Source organism: Marmota flaviventris, chromosome 4 (genome assembly GCF_047511675.1).
Source record: "Marmota flaviventris isolate mMarFla1 chromosome 4, mMarFla1.hap1, whole genome shotgun sequence".
Classification (NCBI taxonomy): domain Eukaryota; kingdom Metazoa; phylum Chordata; class Mammalia; order Rodentia; family Sciuridae; genus Marmota; species Marmota flaviventris.
The window spans coordinates 50398296-50413837 of record NC_092501.1 but is presented as its reverse complement, the minus strand read 5'-3'; the positions used below and the strand labels follow the sequence as shown (position 1 = coordinate 50413837).

Genomic DNA, 15542 nt, shown 5'->3' with positions numbered 1-15542 from the left:
TTAAATTTCCCTTCTCTCTTTTTTTGGTTACCAGGAATCTACTCTTCTGGTTTTCCTACTTGTGAGACCATGTTTTCAAACAAAATTTGTATGTCTTCAAGATCCTCTCTGCAGTCTTATTCTTTTTATAAGTCCCATTTCTTAACAATTCCATCCATTACTACAATTACAGTTTAAATATCACCTTTTTGCAGATGATTCCAGAATCTCTCCCACCCCCAGCACTACTGTGATACTGGGAATTAAACCCAGGAGTACTTTACCACTGAGTTATTACCCCTGTACCTTTTATTTTTTATTTTGAGATAGAATACCGTTATTTTGCTGAGGCTGATCTCAAACTTGGGATCTCCTACCTCAGCCTCCCCAAGTAGGTGGGATTAAAGGTGTGCACCACCATGTCCAGCTAATTCCAAAATCTTTATTTCCAGTCTTGATCTCTTCCTTCAGGTTCTGGATTTCCTTGATAGTTTATTGCCAAACTGTCTTAAACCATTTGTATATTGTTTGCTTTCCCTACTAAATTGAAAGTCCCATGAGTGCAGGACACTGTTTTGTTCTCCACTTAGGTTTGGTTTCCAGAGCCTAACACAATGCCTGGCACAAAATAGGCACCCAATAAATATCTAACAAATGAGTCCATAAAATAAGAAAGATATGGACTGGGGATATAGCTCAGTTGATACACTGCTTGCCTCGCATGCACAGGGCCCTGGGTTCAATCCCCAGCACCACACACACACACACACACACACACACACACACAAAAGAATTAAGTTTCAATTAATAAATAAAAATACCTATTGACTATTAGCCAGTGGATGTTCTGAAATGAATATACCCAGAATAAAATTCAGTATCACTGCTACAAACCTACTTTTCCTTCTACAAATGTATTAAAAGCACAACCAATGCTAGGTAAGTATGCTAAGGCTTTGGGATTCAGATATGAAAGGCAGTCTTTAACCATAAAAGGCTATCAACTACCGAGGGAGACCAACATATCAAACAAAAGTGAGAGAGAAAAACTATTCTGTAAGTATTCAAAGATATCAAAGACCTTCTGGAAAAGGAAAGACTTCTGGTAAATGACAAATCCACTGAAAAAGAACAAAGTATCACGATACTTACAAAAATTAACTCAAAATGGAACAAAGACCCATACATAACAGCTAAAACTATAAAACTCTTAGTAACAAAATAAAACTCAGTAAAAAACAAAGGGGTTATCTCTATGAGCTCGGATTAGGCAATGGTTTCCTCAATATGACACCAAAAGCATAAACAACAAAACAAAAAATAGATAAATAGTACTTATCAAAATGTTGCTGGGCATGGTAGCACCAGCTTATAACTACAGCTACTCAGGAGGTTAAAGCAGGAGGATCACTTGAGCTCAGGAGTTTGGGGCCAGCCTGCACAATATAGTAAGATCCTGTCTCAAAAATAAAACAAAACAAGAATCTTGTGTTTCAAAGGACACTGTTAAGAAAACGAAAAGCCAACCCATAGAACAGGAGAAAATATTTGAAAACCATTTATCTAATAAGAGATTTGCTTCTAGAATACATAAAAAAAAAAAAGAGAGAGAGAACAACAGTTTAAAAAAAAAGAAAAAACACCTAATTATAAATGAACAAAGGATTTGAAAATACATTCATGTAAAGATATATAAATGGCCAATAGCCCATGAAAAGATGTTCAATATCACTATTCACTGGGGAAATACAATTCAAAACTACTTTATAGGGGCTGGAGTTGTGGCTCAGTGGTAAAGCGCTTGCCTAGTGGGTATGAGGCACTGGGTTAGATCCTCACCACCACATAAAAATAAATAAAATAAAATAAAATAAAGGGACTGGGGTTGTGGCTCAGCGGTAGAGCGCTCACCTAGCACGTGCAGGGCCCTGGGTTCAATCCTCAGCACCACATAAAAATGAATGAATGAGGGTTGGGGTTGTGGCTCAGCAGTAGAGCACTCGCCTAGCTCATGCAGGGTCCTGGATTCAATTCTCAGCACCATATAAAAATAAATAAAGTAAAGGTATTGTGAAAAAAAAATGAATGAATGAAATAAAGGTATTATGTCCAACTACAGCTAAAATATAAATATTTTTAAAATAAAATAAAATAAAGGTATTGTGTCCATCTATAACTAAACATAAAGTAAACCACTTTATATTTACTATGATAGCAACAATAAAAAGGACAAACAATAAGAAGTGTTGGCAATGACATGGACAAACTAGAATCATTACACACTGCAGGTAAGGCTGTAAAATGATACAGATGCTTTGGAAAACAGTTTGGCAGACCTTCAAAAGGTTAATTATATCAAAGAGTTACCATATGACACAGCAATTTCACTCCCAGGACGACACCCAAGAAAAATGAAAAATAAAGTCTACACAAAAATTTGGACATGAATGTTCTTCTCAGCATTATTCATAATAGTCAAAGTAGAAAGTAAGTCCAAAACTGATGATTTGATAAACAAAATGGGGTATATCCATATAATAGAATATTATTTAGTCATAAAAAGGAATGAAGAACTGGTTCATACTACAACATGGATAACCTAAAAATTTTATGGAAAGAAACCACACAAAAACCACATGTTGTATTTCCATTTATATGAGGTGTCTGGAACAGGTAAATCTATGAAGACAGTACATTAGTCGCTGCCTAATGGCAAGGAGGACTTGTGGGGAAATAAATGCTAACAGGCATGGATAGAATTTCTTTAAGGGGATGATGAAAAAAATGTTCCAAACTTGACTGTGGTAATAATGATTGCAAAAAAGTCTACAGAATATACTAAAAACCATTTAATTATACAATTTAAATAGATCCATCATATGGTATATGATATATATTTCAATAAGACTGTTATGAAAAATAAAGAAAAAGGATGAAAGCATAAAACTTAAAAGACATAGCTGATTTTTAAAGAAACTATCCATTCTGTGTTACAGCTGGAACATAAGAATATGCAACAGAAAGGCAGGAAATAAGGCTGAAGAAACTTCAAGTCAAAGAATCTGTGTAACAAGTTAATGTACATTTTGAAAATTATATAGAAACATTTATGAATACTAAAATAGTATATTTTAAGTAAATAATATTTATCATCTAGAATCCTGATTGGGAAAGAATGGTCAGAAAGTCATAGCCAAGTAGTAGCTTGAGAAAAATGTCAAATGAGAGAAATATTATTTATTTTTTATTTTAAAATCAGATAGATCTGAATAATTCATAAAAGAGCTAGTCAAGAGATCTGAGGAAGTCAGGTGTGGTGGCACACATCTGTGATCCCAGCAACTCAGGAGGTTAAGGAAGGAGGATCTCAAGTTCAAAGCCAGCCTAAACAACTTAGCGAGGCCCTAAACAACTTAGTGAGACCCTGTCTCAAGATAAAAAATAAGAAGGGCTGGGGATATGACTCAGTGGTAAAACACCCCTAATTTCAATTCCTGGCTACCCGCCCGTCCCCCCACCCCCCCAAAAAAAGAGAGAGAGTCTGAAGAGCAGAGAATGTGAATGATAAATCAAATTTCCTGGGGTAGGAGGAGCTGAGAGGTAAGAGAATCTAAGGACAAGTTAGAAGGGCAAGCCTTTGGATAGAAGGGTTACCTTCTCAACAAGAATTCAAGAAGAGTATTCTAATAAAGTAGGAAACAATAAAGAGAGAAAGTGGCTGTTACTGACAAGTATGTTCATTGAGTGAAGAAAATAGCTGGAAGAAGTATTTAAGAAGAGAAAGGATGAAAATTTAGGCTCTATCCTAAGGAAAATGGAAGAAGCATACTATAAACCTAAAGAATGTTTGGATACTACTGAGAGCTCAGATAATGTTAGATATCAAGGGATGGGTTGGACAAAGAAGAGCACACCTGTAATCTCAGTGGCTTGGGAGGCTGAAGCAGGAGGATTATAAGTTCAAAGCCAGCCTCAGCAAGAGCAAGGCCCTAAGCAACTGAGTGAGACCCTGTCTCTAAATAAAACACCAAATAGGGCTGCAGATGTGGCACAGTGGCCAAGTGCCCCTGAGTTCAATCCCCAGTACCTTCCCCCCAGCCCCTCCCAAAAAAAGAAATCAAGGGGTGGCACCAATTTGTAAGGCTGTATGAATATCTCCAATACTGCTCTATACCTGGGCTGTAATAATGAAGAAAATGAATGGCTGTACTTAAATAGAGCCAAAGTTGATTGGACAAATGAAGTAGACAAAGGAGAGAAAGGAGTTTGACATTATGTTAGGAAGGAAGAAAGTCAAAAAGAGATCCAACTATTAAGAAAATAACATAGTCATGTAAGCCCAGTGACTCAAGAGCCTGATGCAGGAAGAATGCAAATTCAAGCCCAGCCTCAGCAACTTAGTAAGGCCCTAAGCAACTTAGTGAGACCCTATCTCAAAAAATTCAAAAGAACTAGGGATATAGCTCAGTAGTAAAGTACTCCTGGGTTCAATACCTAGAATCAAGAAAAAAAGAAAGAAAGAAAATGACAAAGGCCAAGAGATCCCAATGAAGAGGAAGAAAAGCAGTAACTAGAGTAGAAAGTTATATCAGAAGAATTTTCTCACTAGCGTTTATTAATGGTATTATCTTTGCCAGATTCAAAATATCCAAGTCATCTTCAACCATTTCTACTCCTTAAACTTGTAATCTTTTTTCATTACTTCTACTTCCACAGTTCTTTTGGTTCTCCACATTCTCTATTCCTAATGCTACCACAGCTTCATTAAGTCTCTAGCTGGGTACCAGGGATTGAACTCAGATCTATTTTGTATTTTATTTAGAGACAGGGTCTCAATGAGTTGCTTAGTGCCTCGACATTGCTGAGGCTGGCTTTGAACTCGCAATCCTCCTGCCTCAGTCTCTGGAGCCACTGGGATTACAGGCTTACGCCACCATGCCTAGTTCTACTTAACTTTTGATGTAGCTTCATAATAGGTTTCCCAGTCTCTAGTTCTTCCATCCAATTCATTCACCACCACAATTTTTCTCCTTTTTTGCTAGTGCTGATAGAACTCAGGGCCTTGCACATTCTAGTCAAGCTCTCTACCTGAACTCAATTCGCACTGAACTAAATTCCCAGCTCAGGATTTTTTTTCTAAATGTCTACCAAGGTCATAATTGTTTCAGTGTCCTGTAATAATTTATTAAAGTCCCAATTTCTTTGTGTGGTGATCAAGATCCTCATGATGCAATTGGTGACAATTTTTTTCATACTTTATCTAGTACTCTCCAGCCATATTACACCTTATCATCATTATTTATGTATCTCAAGTCTTCTATTAATCTGCAAATATTACTTGTTTGGTTTTTTTTTTTTTCTTTGTGCTGCTGGGATTGAACCCAGGGCCTTGTATATGGGAGGCAAACATTCCATCAACTAAGCTATACCCCTGCCCTACTTGTCTCTTTATATCTTAGTACCCTAAATAAAAGAGACGCTTTAAAAAATGAATTCAATAGCCAATATGGTGGCATGGCACATGCCTGCTATCTCAGCACCTCAGGAGGCTGAGGCAAGAGAGCCACAGATTCAAGGCCAGCCTCAGAAAGTTAGTGAAATCCTGTCTCAAAATAAAAAAATAGAAAAGGACAGGATATAGCTCAGTGGTAAAGGATTGAACTCAGATCTATTTTGGGTTCAATCCCCAGTACAAAAAAAAAAAAAAAAAAATTAAATAAGTCTACATGTATGATAGTTTCTGAAAGAGCACACCATTCTGGATTCCCTAAAACAGAGGTTTTCAATAGGGCCAGTAAACCTAAGACAGATTACCAATTCATTTCAGATGTATGACTATACTAAAAATGTTCTGTATAGTATGACATATGTTTCTACCGAATATTCCCTTTCTCAAAAGGGTTCTGTGGGCTGGATATGGAGCTCAGTGCTACAGTGCTTGTTTAATGTGCATGAGGCCCTGAGTTTGATCTTTAGCACTGCCAAAAAAAAAAAAAAAAAAAAGAAAGAAAGAATTCTATATTAAGAAACTGACATTTTTGGGTATAGTTACTTTTAAAAAATGAATCATTTTAAAGAAATATTTTGAAGTACATATAAATTCAAAAAAATACTAGCTGTGATTTTCTTCAAAATAATTTGGGTATATAGGGAAGAGAGTAGTGGATAGGGATATAAATGACCTAAGATTGGCCATATATGCTCAGAGTTTTCCAGTTTAAGGTTTTGATACACCAACAAAAATATGGGAAAAAATGAAATTAAAAAGGGGTTCTTATCCTCCAAAAAAGGTTAAGGAAACTCTGCTTTTATCTATGATGGTATGATTGAATTAGTTCTCATATACCAACCCCCCCCCCCCAAAAAAAAAAAAAAAAAAAAACCAGGTTGTTAAGTATAATATATCCCGTACACTTTAAACCATCCTCTCAGGAAGTCTCTAGCTTAGGTTAGTTGTTTCCCAGGGTCTAGACCAGAGTGAAACTGGCTTTTTGTATGTAGTACACATGAAATGTCACTTGAATTTATTTAGAAACAAGAAGTACTTAGGCTAAAACTTAGGTGGTCAGGATTACAGTTTTCTATCATATGCAGAAAAAAAAGATGGGGAGGGATCTCATGAAAATCAAAGGGAGATCAGTGAAAGAAAGAGATGAGAGGGTGGGAGATAAGGAGGGAGGGGGGAAGTACTAGGGATTGACATTGGCCAAATTATATTGTTAAATTGTGTGTATGTATGAATACATAACAAACCCCATCGTATGTACAACTGTAATGCACCAATTAAAAAAAAGTAGTTAGGCTAAACAAACAGCTATCATGTATTAAAATGTTAAATCTGAAGCCAGGCGAGATGGCGCACACCTGTAATCCTAGTGGCTCGAAAGGCTGAAACAGGAGGATCTTGAGTTCAAAGCCAGCCTCAGCAAAAGCATGCACTAAGCAACTCAGTGAGACCCTGTCTCTAAATAGAATACAAAATAGGGCTGGGGATGTGGCTCAGTGGTTGAGTGCCCCTGAGTTCAATCCCTGTATCCCTGACACCTAAAAAAAACAAAGTTAAATCTGAAGAGTTTGAGAAAATTCTATTAATGCTCTAGAAAGTGGCTAGGATTCCATGTGTGCAATATTAAAATCTAAGCTCTCTCTCTTTTTTTTTCCCCCTTGCCCATACCAGGGGTTGAACCCAGGGCTGCTTAACCACTGGGCCACAACCTTAGTGCCCCCTATTTAAAAACTTTTATTTATCTATTTTAGTTGTAGTTGGACACAATACCTTTATTTTATTTATTTATTATGTGGTGCTGAGGATCAAACCTAGTGCATCACACATGCTACTCAGCCCCTTTTTTATTTTATATTTTGAGATAGGATCTCAACAGATTGCTGAGGGTCTCACCAAGTTGCTGTGGCTGACTTTGAATTTGTGATCCTCCTGCCTCAGCCTCACTTTTTTAATTTAGAAAAGACCACACAGAAAAATAACAAAAATGGTCAAAAGATTTAAATATTTCCATTTCTTATGAGATAAAATGATTTAGAGTGGCAAAAGAAGAACCAAGATGATTTAGTAGAATTGAAATGTGGGAACATCAATAGAAGCCTAATATTCTCCATATTCATTTCACTTGTAGGAGATCCACAGAAATTAAATTTTCTCATCTCTCGAAAGGAAGTGGACTACATAATTAAGTTTGCTTATGAGCTCTAAAACACTATGATGTCCTAGTTTTTCACAGGTACACTGAGAAAAACCTATTACCTTTATTTCTTTCCTTATTTAAACATTCACAGCATCAACCTTTAAGTTAGATATAATGAAACATTTCCTTAAGTGGAGGCATCATGGAATCAAATTATAGAGACTCTCAAAAGTCCCTTTTCTTCCTACTTATCTTTCTGGCCCCCAGTAGCTTTCCTCCCCATATTACATTAAAATAGCTGAGTTGTAGTCTAGCCTGGAGGCCAGAGAGTAAGCAAGATGAATGCTTAAATTCCCTTTAGCTTGCTGATGCTATGATTGAACTATTTCTCATATACCAAAGATAGAAGGTTGTTAAGTGTAATGCATCCCTTGCACCTAAGCCCTCAACTGCCCCTCTTCTCAAATGCTAAAGCAAGTAATTCTATCTCCATATTAAATTAACATCAGACTTACTAAGTAAATGAAGACCAAAGGCAATCTGCAGAAAACCTATTTAACACACACAGTTTAAATATTAATTCTGAATTTTAGAAAGAAAAATTGTCTTTGAAGAAGTGACATATCATACAGAAAGGAACATTTTGTAACACGAAGAGGTGTGAAAAAAAGAGGGGGATATAGAACAAAATGTTTTATAATCATGACTGTACTCATGCTGTCATTTGTCTTATATGAAAACTGAGGCATTGCCCTGTGAAAAAAATTATAGATAAAAAAGAAAAATGTGATAAGTAACAAGATCCTAAGAATTCTACAGAACTAGAAAATAAAGACATAAATTTATTAAATAGCATTTATTTTCTCTTTAAAAGCTTATTTAGTTAATAGGTATTTCTCTTAAATTATCAGAAAGGCTCACTATTAAAATTTTATACATATTTCTGATATAGGAGAAGAAATATTAGGTTAGAACTGAGATCTCTCTTTATCATTTTTCTCAATGCATACTATAAGATGACTAACATTGCCAAAATAAGGGCTATTAAATTCTCCTATAAATTGCTATGGCATTCCAAAAAATGGTGTCAAAATATGCAGAAGAGGCCAATCCAATCTAAAGATATTCCTCCATAAAAGATTTACACTGAAAACAAAAAGGAAGAAAATCCAACAGCTGAAGACAACATCAGGCTATTTATAAGTCTTCTTCCAGTCCCCTCACATGGGGGCTGTAAACAGCTAACTAAAATATCTTTGAGGCTCTTATATCCACACTCACAGACACAAGTAGAACTGTAATCACAGTGAAATCAGACTTCAGTATCCTTTAGCAAGTATGTGCCAGTGATAGTAAACTGGAGTAAATGTAATGGTAATGAAACAGTTACTTTAAAAAGTAAAAATCATACCTTTTTCTCCAACAAAAGGTAAAGACCATGTGAAGACATCCATAAAATTGGGCAACCAGTAAGGATGTGGAGAACAGTTGAACTGCCGAATATTCATCACATTATTTTCATACTTTAATACAGCAGCTGCAAGATAAGTTAAATGTCAACAAAACAATTCAGCTTTAGCCTCAAAAATAAAAAATACATAAAAACAAAAAATATATATATTTTTAAGAGGGAGGAGGATTGAGGGATAAGTAGAATCTGGGCTGGTGGAGGGAGGAACTAATTTTCCATAACAACACACTTTTTTGTTTTTAACACACTTTTATATAGAGTAACATATCTAAGTTATTATTAATGAAATTTTTAGGTTATTTTCAGACTGTTTGTTTTACTTTATAATTCAATAATGAACATGCACCTTTACTAAATCCAAAATTGTGAAAACTCAATTGTTAAAAGAAACATAGAATGACAATGAGCAATTTTCTAGGTTTTTAAAGTTCAAATAAATCAAAGAATTAAAGAGGATCTTTTTAGCTGTAGGCAACCTGATAAAGGTAGCTGAATGGTAACAAAGCAAACAAATAAATAAAATATTTTATTTATGGATGTACCAATGTATTTATTTTGTTTAATATAGGAAATCAGGTAAAATTATTACAAAGAAGTATTTTACTTCATTAAGAAAAAAATTTTTTATTAAAATACCAGAAGGGAAAAATAACTAAATAATTCAATGATAATATATTCATCTCAATTTCAGAAATCTAATACTTCAATATGTTTAGATAATTAATATTTTAAATTAACCTTCACAGATTTCAGTCACTGGTTTTATTACTTTATGGAACATGAGGTTAGAAGCACTAGATTCTAATCTAAACTATAGCATGTTACTAGCTGTACAATATGTGATAAATTATTTAATCTGGGTTGTTTTGTTTTGTTTTGTTTATAAAATGGGGACTAGGGATGTAGATGAGTGGTACAGGGCTTGCCTAGCATGTGTGAAGCCCTGGGTTCAATCCCCAGTACCTCAAAAATAAAAAATAAAGTAAAAAGAAACTAAAATGTCCACTTGGTCTATCTCAGAAGTTTAAGATTAGAGAAGGTATTTCACATTAAACTACATGAAAGTACAAAATGCTTTACAAATATTATAATAATTATCTAGTTGCTTTTTTTCACTTTAATGAAAAGTACTGAAATGCAGCTGTTAAATTCCAAGATCTGCAATTTTGGCTTTTACAGGACCAAATATAATCCTGCTACATGTTAGCATTTACTAACTTAACATGTATTATGTTTGCTTCCCTTGTAAAACTGCCAGGTGAAATAATATTTAAACTTAGCCTCAGTTTTTATACCAAACTTTCAGAACTTAGAGAGGAGAGAAAAATCTAGAAAATTGTCTTATCAGTAGAAATGAAACATTACAAACATGCCCATACTATGTAAACACTGAAGTCGTTAACACTACTTATGTTCAGACTCAGAATAACTAAGAGACATTTGATTTTGAAAAGAGAGTCAGTGGTTTGAGTTTCACTTTTAAGTACTAAAAAAATTGATTCCTTAACCTCCTGAGTCAAACTGAAAAAGAAAAACCAGTAAAGGAGTAATCAACTAGGCTCTAAAACTGACAATGGGAAGTCATAGTTGAGGAATTAGAGCATTGGCATAAAGTTAAATGTAGTGCTCAATTCTGTTTTTGAGAATGGAGTCAAAACTTAGATATTCTTCTTTTCAAAAATGAAGCCACATTTCATCACATATAAATTCTTATAGCATATTCTAAATTATCCAGTGTGCTATTTGATCTCAGGCAAATGTTTTAATCTTTTACCCATCATTTCCCATCATCCAAAAAAATCTTCTGCTTCTGTTCCGAACTTACACCATGACCCATATTTAGCAATGACTTCATTATCTTTATAAATGTACTTTTTAAAGTCTTTAACCTTCTGTTCCTTTCTCCTGGCACATCTACTATAGCCTTACTTTGAAGCTATGAAATAGTCAACTGAATTCCAGACATGTCAAGACAAAATAGGAGCCAGCCTCTTAATTTCCTCCTCTGAAACTGATCTACATTAGCCCAATCTCATCTTCAGTGTCCTTGGCACATACTTAACTAGATTAAGACTGTTTGGCATTATCTGTCAATAATAGTTATATTCAGAATAAAATGAGATCCAATCATTACAGACAGATCAAATTAGGAAGGAAGAAGGAAAAATGGAAACCACTGGAACACAAGATAAGGAAAACAGATAAAAGGAAAAAAGCAGTGTAAAGAAAGGATAGAGACAAATGTATTTCTAAAAGGACATCAAAGTGGATTAATCAAAGAAAGTTCAAATACATATCTTCATGGGACAATGATAAAGACTGGGAAATAAGAAGGAAAAGAATCTACATCAGTGAATATAAAACAATCAACATAATAAACTAAATAAGTAGATGGTACAAATAAACAAAATGGTCAAAGCAGCATCAGTATTATACAGATAAGAAAACATTCTCTTGATTATAAGGGGAAAGATTTAAGAAAGGGGAGCTTAAGAAAATTGTGTTTGTTTTGTATAATGTACTTAACTCAGAGTACTTTTTACAAAAACAACTTTTGTGAATGCTAAGTTGTGGAATGGTTAACATATAATGAAGTTTCACATTTTGGATTTTTATTTTTTGTTCTCTCCCCTCCCTTATATCTATTTTTTTATGAAATTTTGATGGTTTCAAACAATGCCCTTTTTCTCTATTATTTTTTTTTAAAAATAAGTATATTAAAATGCTAAGTTGCTTAACAATTTTTTTATCAACAACATCTTACCTTTATTATTGTAGACATCTAAGTAATTAGGTGCCGAAAAAATTGTTATTAATGAAGGGAACCCTGTAGTTTGACTTTTTCTGTACATTCTATAGCTGCAAAACAAATAGCTTAATATGCATCGTAAAGCATCAATCATGGTTACTAAGTTTGATTTGTATTCAAGGTGTTAATTTGGGTCAGGGAAACAAAATTCTTACCCTGCATCTTGAGCTTCATGAGCTCTAATAATCGATAACAAATTATTGTTTTGCAAAAATTCACACACTGCTGGATAGCTGTAGGGGAAAAAGAGTAAATTAAGTAAAAGAATGTTTGTATGTATATGAAGCATATGATATTTTAAAGAACTAAAATGTGATTAATCTTGCATATTTTTCCTTACTTATAAAAATAAGAACATCCTCGAACTGTATTGTGACTAAAATGTTCCTGTGATTTTTCATTTCCAAAATCTTCAGAAGGATCAGACCATAGCAAGTCACACATTGGTCCAAATGCAGGTGGCTCTTTGAATCTATCTAACTGTGGAAAAAAAAAAAAAAAAAGAAGAAGAAGAAAAGAAATAAAGAATGGAAATAACTCACCAAAAGTTGGGGATAGAATGTGCAAAAGAAAGTGGTATCAACTTCGAATGTAGTACATATTACATTGTTTTGAATGATTAGAAGATTATTTCCCTAAATATCAGTATACTAGTTTTTACCATTACCTAATCTTGGCATTGAAGAGAAATTTGAAGTCTGACTCTCTACTTAACAAAGAACAATAAATAGGAATCAACTTTGGAACCAAAAATATATACTCACTCTTCTAATATCATCCAGTGTGTGTATTTCTGGTGAAAGTCCACCATGAACACAAAGGAACTGTTGATTTAAAAGTGCAGCAAGAGGCAGGCTATCAAAAGCTTCCATACAAGCTTCATAAACTCTTTCTGAATATTTAATTTTACCTAGAAAAAAAATCAAATATTTGAAATATACATCACTACTAGATCATTTTTAAAACAGATGGATACTGATATTAAATTTTTATTTCTTGCTTTCTCTTCTCCCTTATATTGTGTTTATACTGAGATATGGATAGGACAGTTTCAATTATAAAAGGTAAATATTCCAAATTAAAACCCAAACTAGAAAACTATGGAGAGAGAAAACACACAAATAGTGGTCAGGAGTTGAGAGAAGGTGAAGAGGTAACTATAAAAAAGCAGCAAGAGGAGCTGGGGTTGTGGCTCAGTGGTAGAGCACTTGCTTGGTATGTGTGAGGCATTAGGTTCGATTCTCAACACTGTGTATAAATAAATGAACAAAATAAAGGCTCATTAAAAAAAAAAATCTCTTTAAAAACAAAACAAAAACAGCAAGACCCAGGCACAGTAGCGCACACCTGTAATCCCAGCCACTAAGGAGGCAGAGACTGGAGGATTTCAAGTTCAAAGACAGACTCAGCAATTTAGCAAGGCCCTAAGCAACTTAGCGAGACCCTGCCTCAAAATAAAAAAATTAGAAGGGCTGGGGGTGTGGCTTAGTGGTTAAGCACCTGGGTTCAATTCCAGGCACCAAAAAAAAAAAAAAAAAAAAAAAAAAAGGAGCACAAGAAGGATTTATAGCCTGATTAAACTTTTCTGTATCTTGACTATGGAGATGGACAATATTGTATATTTGTCAAAACTCACAGAAATAAACACCATAAAGAGTGAATTTTACTGTTTATATATTTTTAAAAAGAAAGACCCTTCCCCTACAAGAACCAATAAATACAAACAATGTTATCAAGTCTTATGAAGAAAAATATTTCCCCTATTTAAATATATTATGGATATGCAGCAGAGAGTCATAAAAATTACTAAAAATAAATAAGTCAAATCTCTAAAAACAGTTCAACCCTTCACCTTTATAGGCCAAATAAGGCAAAATTATAACTGTACTTATGGCTCAATAGGGTTTTGTTGTTGTTGCTGTGTTTTTTGTTCTTTTTGTGGTACTGGGGACTAAATCTAGGAACTTGAGCATGCCAGGCAAGCACTCTACCACTGAGATACATCCCAAGTCCTTTTCATTTAATTTTAAGTCAGGCTCTCACTAAGTTGCCCAGATTGGCCTGAACTTGTGATTCTCTTGCTTCAGCCACCAGAGTCACTGGGATTACAAGTGTGCACCACTGTGCCTGATAAGACTAAAATAATCTTAATACTGACATTATTTTATTCTAAGAGTTAGTGACTATCATTATTACAGGCAAGACCATTACATCACTGTAAAACTGAAGGTATATCCATTAAAAATAATAAAAGACAATATACACCTATGTTAGAGAAGCTGATGGGTTCCCTAAAATGAAGGCTTAAAATGGGCAGTGAAGCAGGAACTCAGTATAGAAACACAAGATAGATAAAACTCCACCAAATCTGTTGTTTACTTTTAGAAACATAAGCACATGTCTTTATTACATTATACCTTTAAATTCCTATATATTTTGTTTTGGTGGGATTTTGGTGGTGGTTTACTAATTATCTAAGAGGAATAAAAAGGGCTTCATTACAATTCCTATTTATTTATTTGGTTTATATTTATGTGGCACTGAGGATTGAACCCAGGGCCTCACATGTGCTAGGTAAGTGCTCTGCCACTGAGATACATACAGCCCAGGCTGTATCTTATTTATTTATGACCTCTTGATGATACAAAGCTGATCCAGAGGGTGCAACAGTTAAAAGACTCAGTGTTGGGAGGCCCAAGGGTCTTTGGCTAGCTATGTGTCTTTTTCTGGGGAAATGTCTGTGAGTAGGGACAGAAAAGGGGGATTAGCCCAGAATCTTTTGGTTAGTATTTTAACATTTAAATATAGGAAAATACATATCCAACAACCAGAGGTTCCAAATTTGCTAATTTACTGACAGACCTGTTTCCCAGAACTATGTTTCAATAAAAATTTTAACTTGTTCGCTGTTAGGTCAAGTATGCGCTTTCCGCAGGTTTTATCTTATTCACTTAGGTAATATGCCTCTTTCCTGAAATTGTATAAGCATGCCATCTCTGCCATTATCCTCTGCTATTTTTCTTTTCACAATTCTCTATTAATACCTTTATTTGATTCTTAATTTAAGAATTACATTTGGTCTTCTGTATCCATGGGTCTTGCATTCATGAGTTCAATCAACTTCGGGTCAAAAATACTCAGAAAAAGCCAGGCATGGTAGTAGACAACTGTAATCCCAGCGGCTCAGGAGGCTGAGGCAGGAGGATCACAAGTTCAAAACCAGCCTCAGCAAAAGCAAGATGCTAAGTAACTGAGTGAGTGAGACTCTGCCTCTAAATAAAATACAAAATAGGGCTGGGGATGTGGCTCACTGATCGAGTGCTCCTGAGTTTAAAATAATAAAAGAAAATATACACCTATGTTAGAGGAAAAAAAAAAAAAAATCAGAAAAAAAAATAACTGTCTCTATACTAAACATGCAGACCTTTTTCCTTATCATTACTCCTAAGCAATAGAGTATAGCAACTATTTGCATAGCATTTACATTGTATTAGTAATTATAAGTAATCTAGGGATTATTTAAAGTATACAGGAAAATGCTCAGAGGTTATATGTAAATAATATAGCATTTTATATAAGAGACTTGAGCATCTCCAGATTTTGGTATCTATGGGGTCCTAAAACCAGTTTCCCACGGATA

At 34.4% G+C, this 15542-nt stretch overlaps 1 protein-coding gene across 4 annotated transcripts in view; it reads right to left on the bottom strand.

The window, feature by feature from the left end:
* Positions 1-15542, bottom strand: part of Ppp3cb (protein phosphatase 3 catalytic subunit beta) — a 52409-nt gene that overhangs the window by 17901 nt on the left and 18966 nt on the right. For all 4 annotated transcript variants that reach the window (XM_027931203.2, XM_027931205.2, XM_027931204.2 and 1 more), the window contains exons 5-9: positions 12667-12812; positions 12243-12382; positions 12058-12135; positions 11858-11952; positions 9034-9159 (exon numbers count right to left, since the gene is read on the bottom strand). In XM_027931203.2, coding sequence (XP_027787004.1) covers positions 9034-9159; positions 11858-11952; positions 12058-12135; positions 12243-12382; positions 12667-12812 — 585 coding nt within the window. The remainder of the gene's footprint in view (positions 1-9033; positions 9160-11857; positions 11953-12057; positions 12136-12242; positions 12383-12666; positions 12813-15542) is intronic.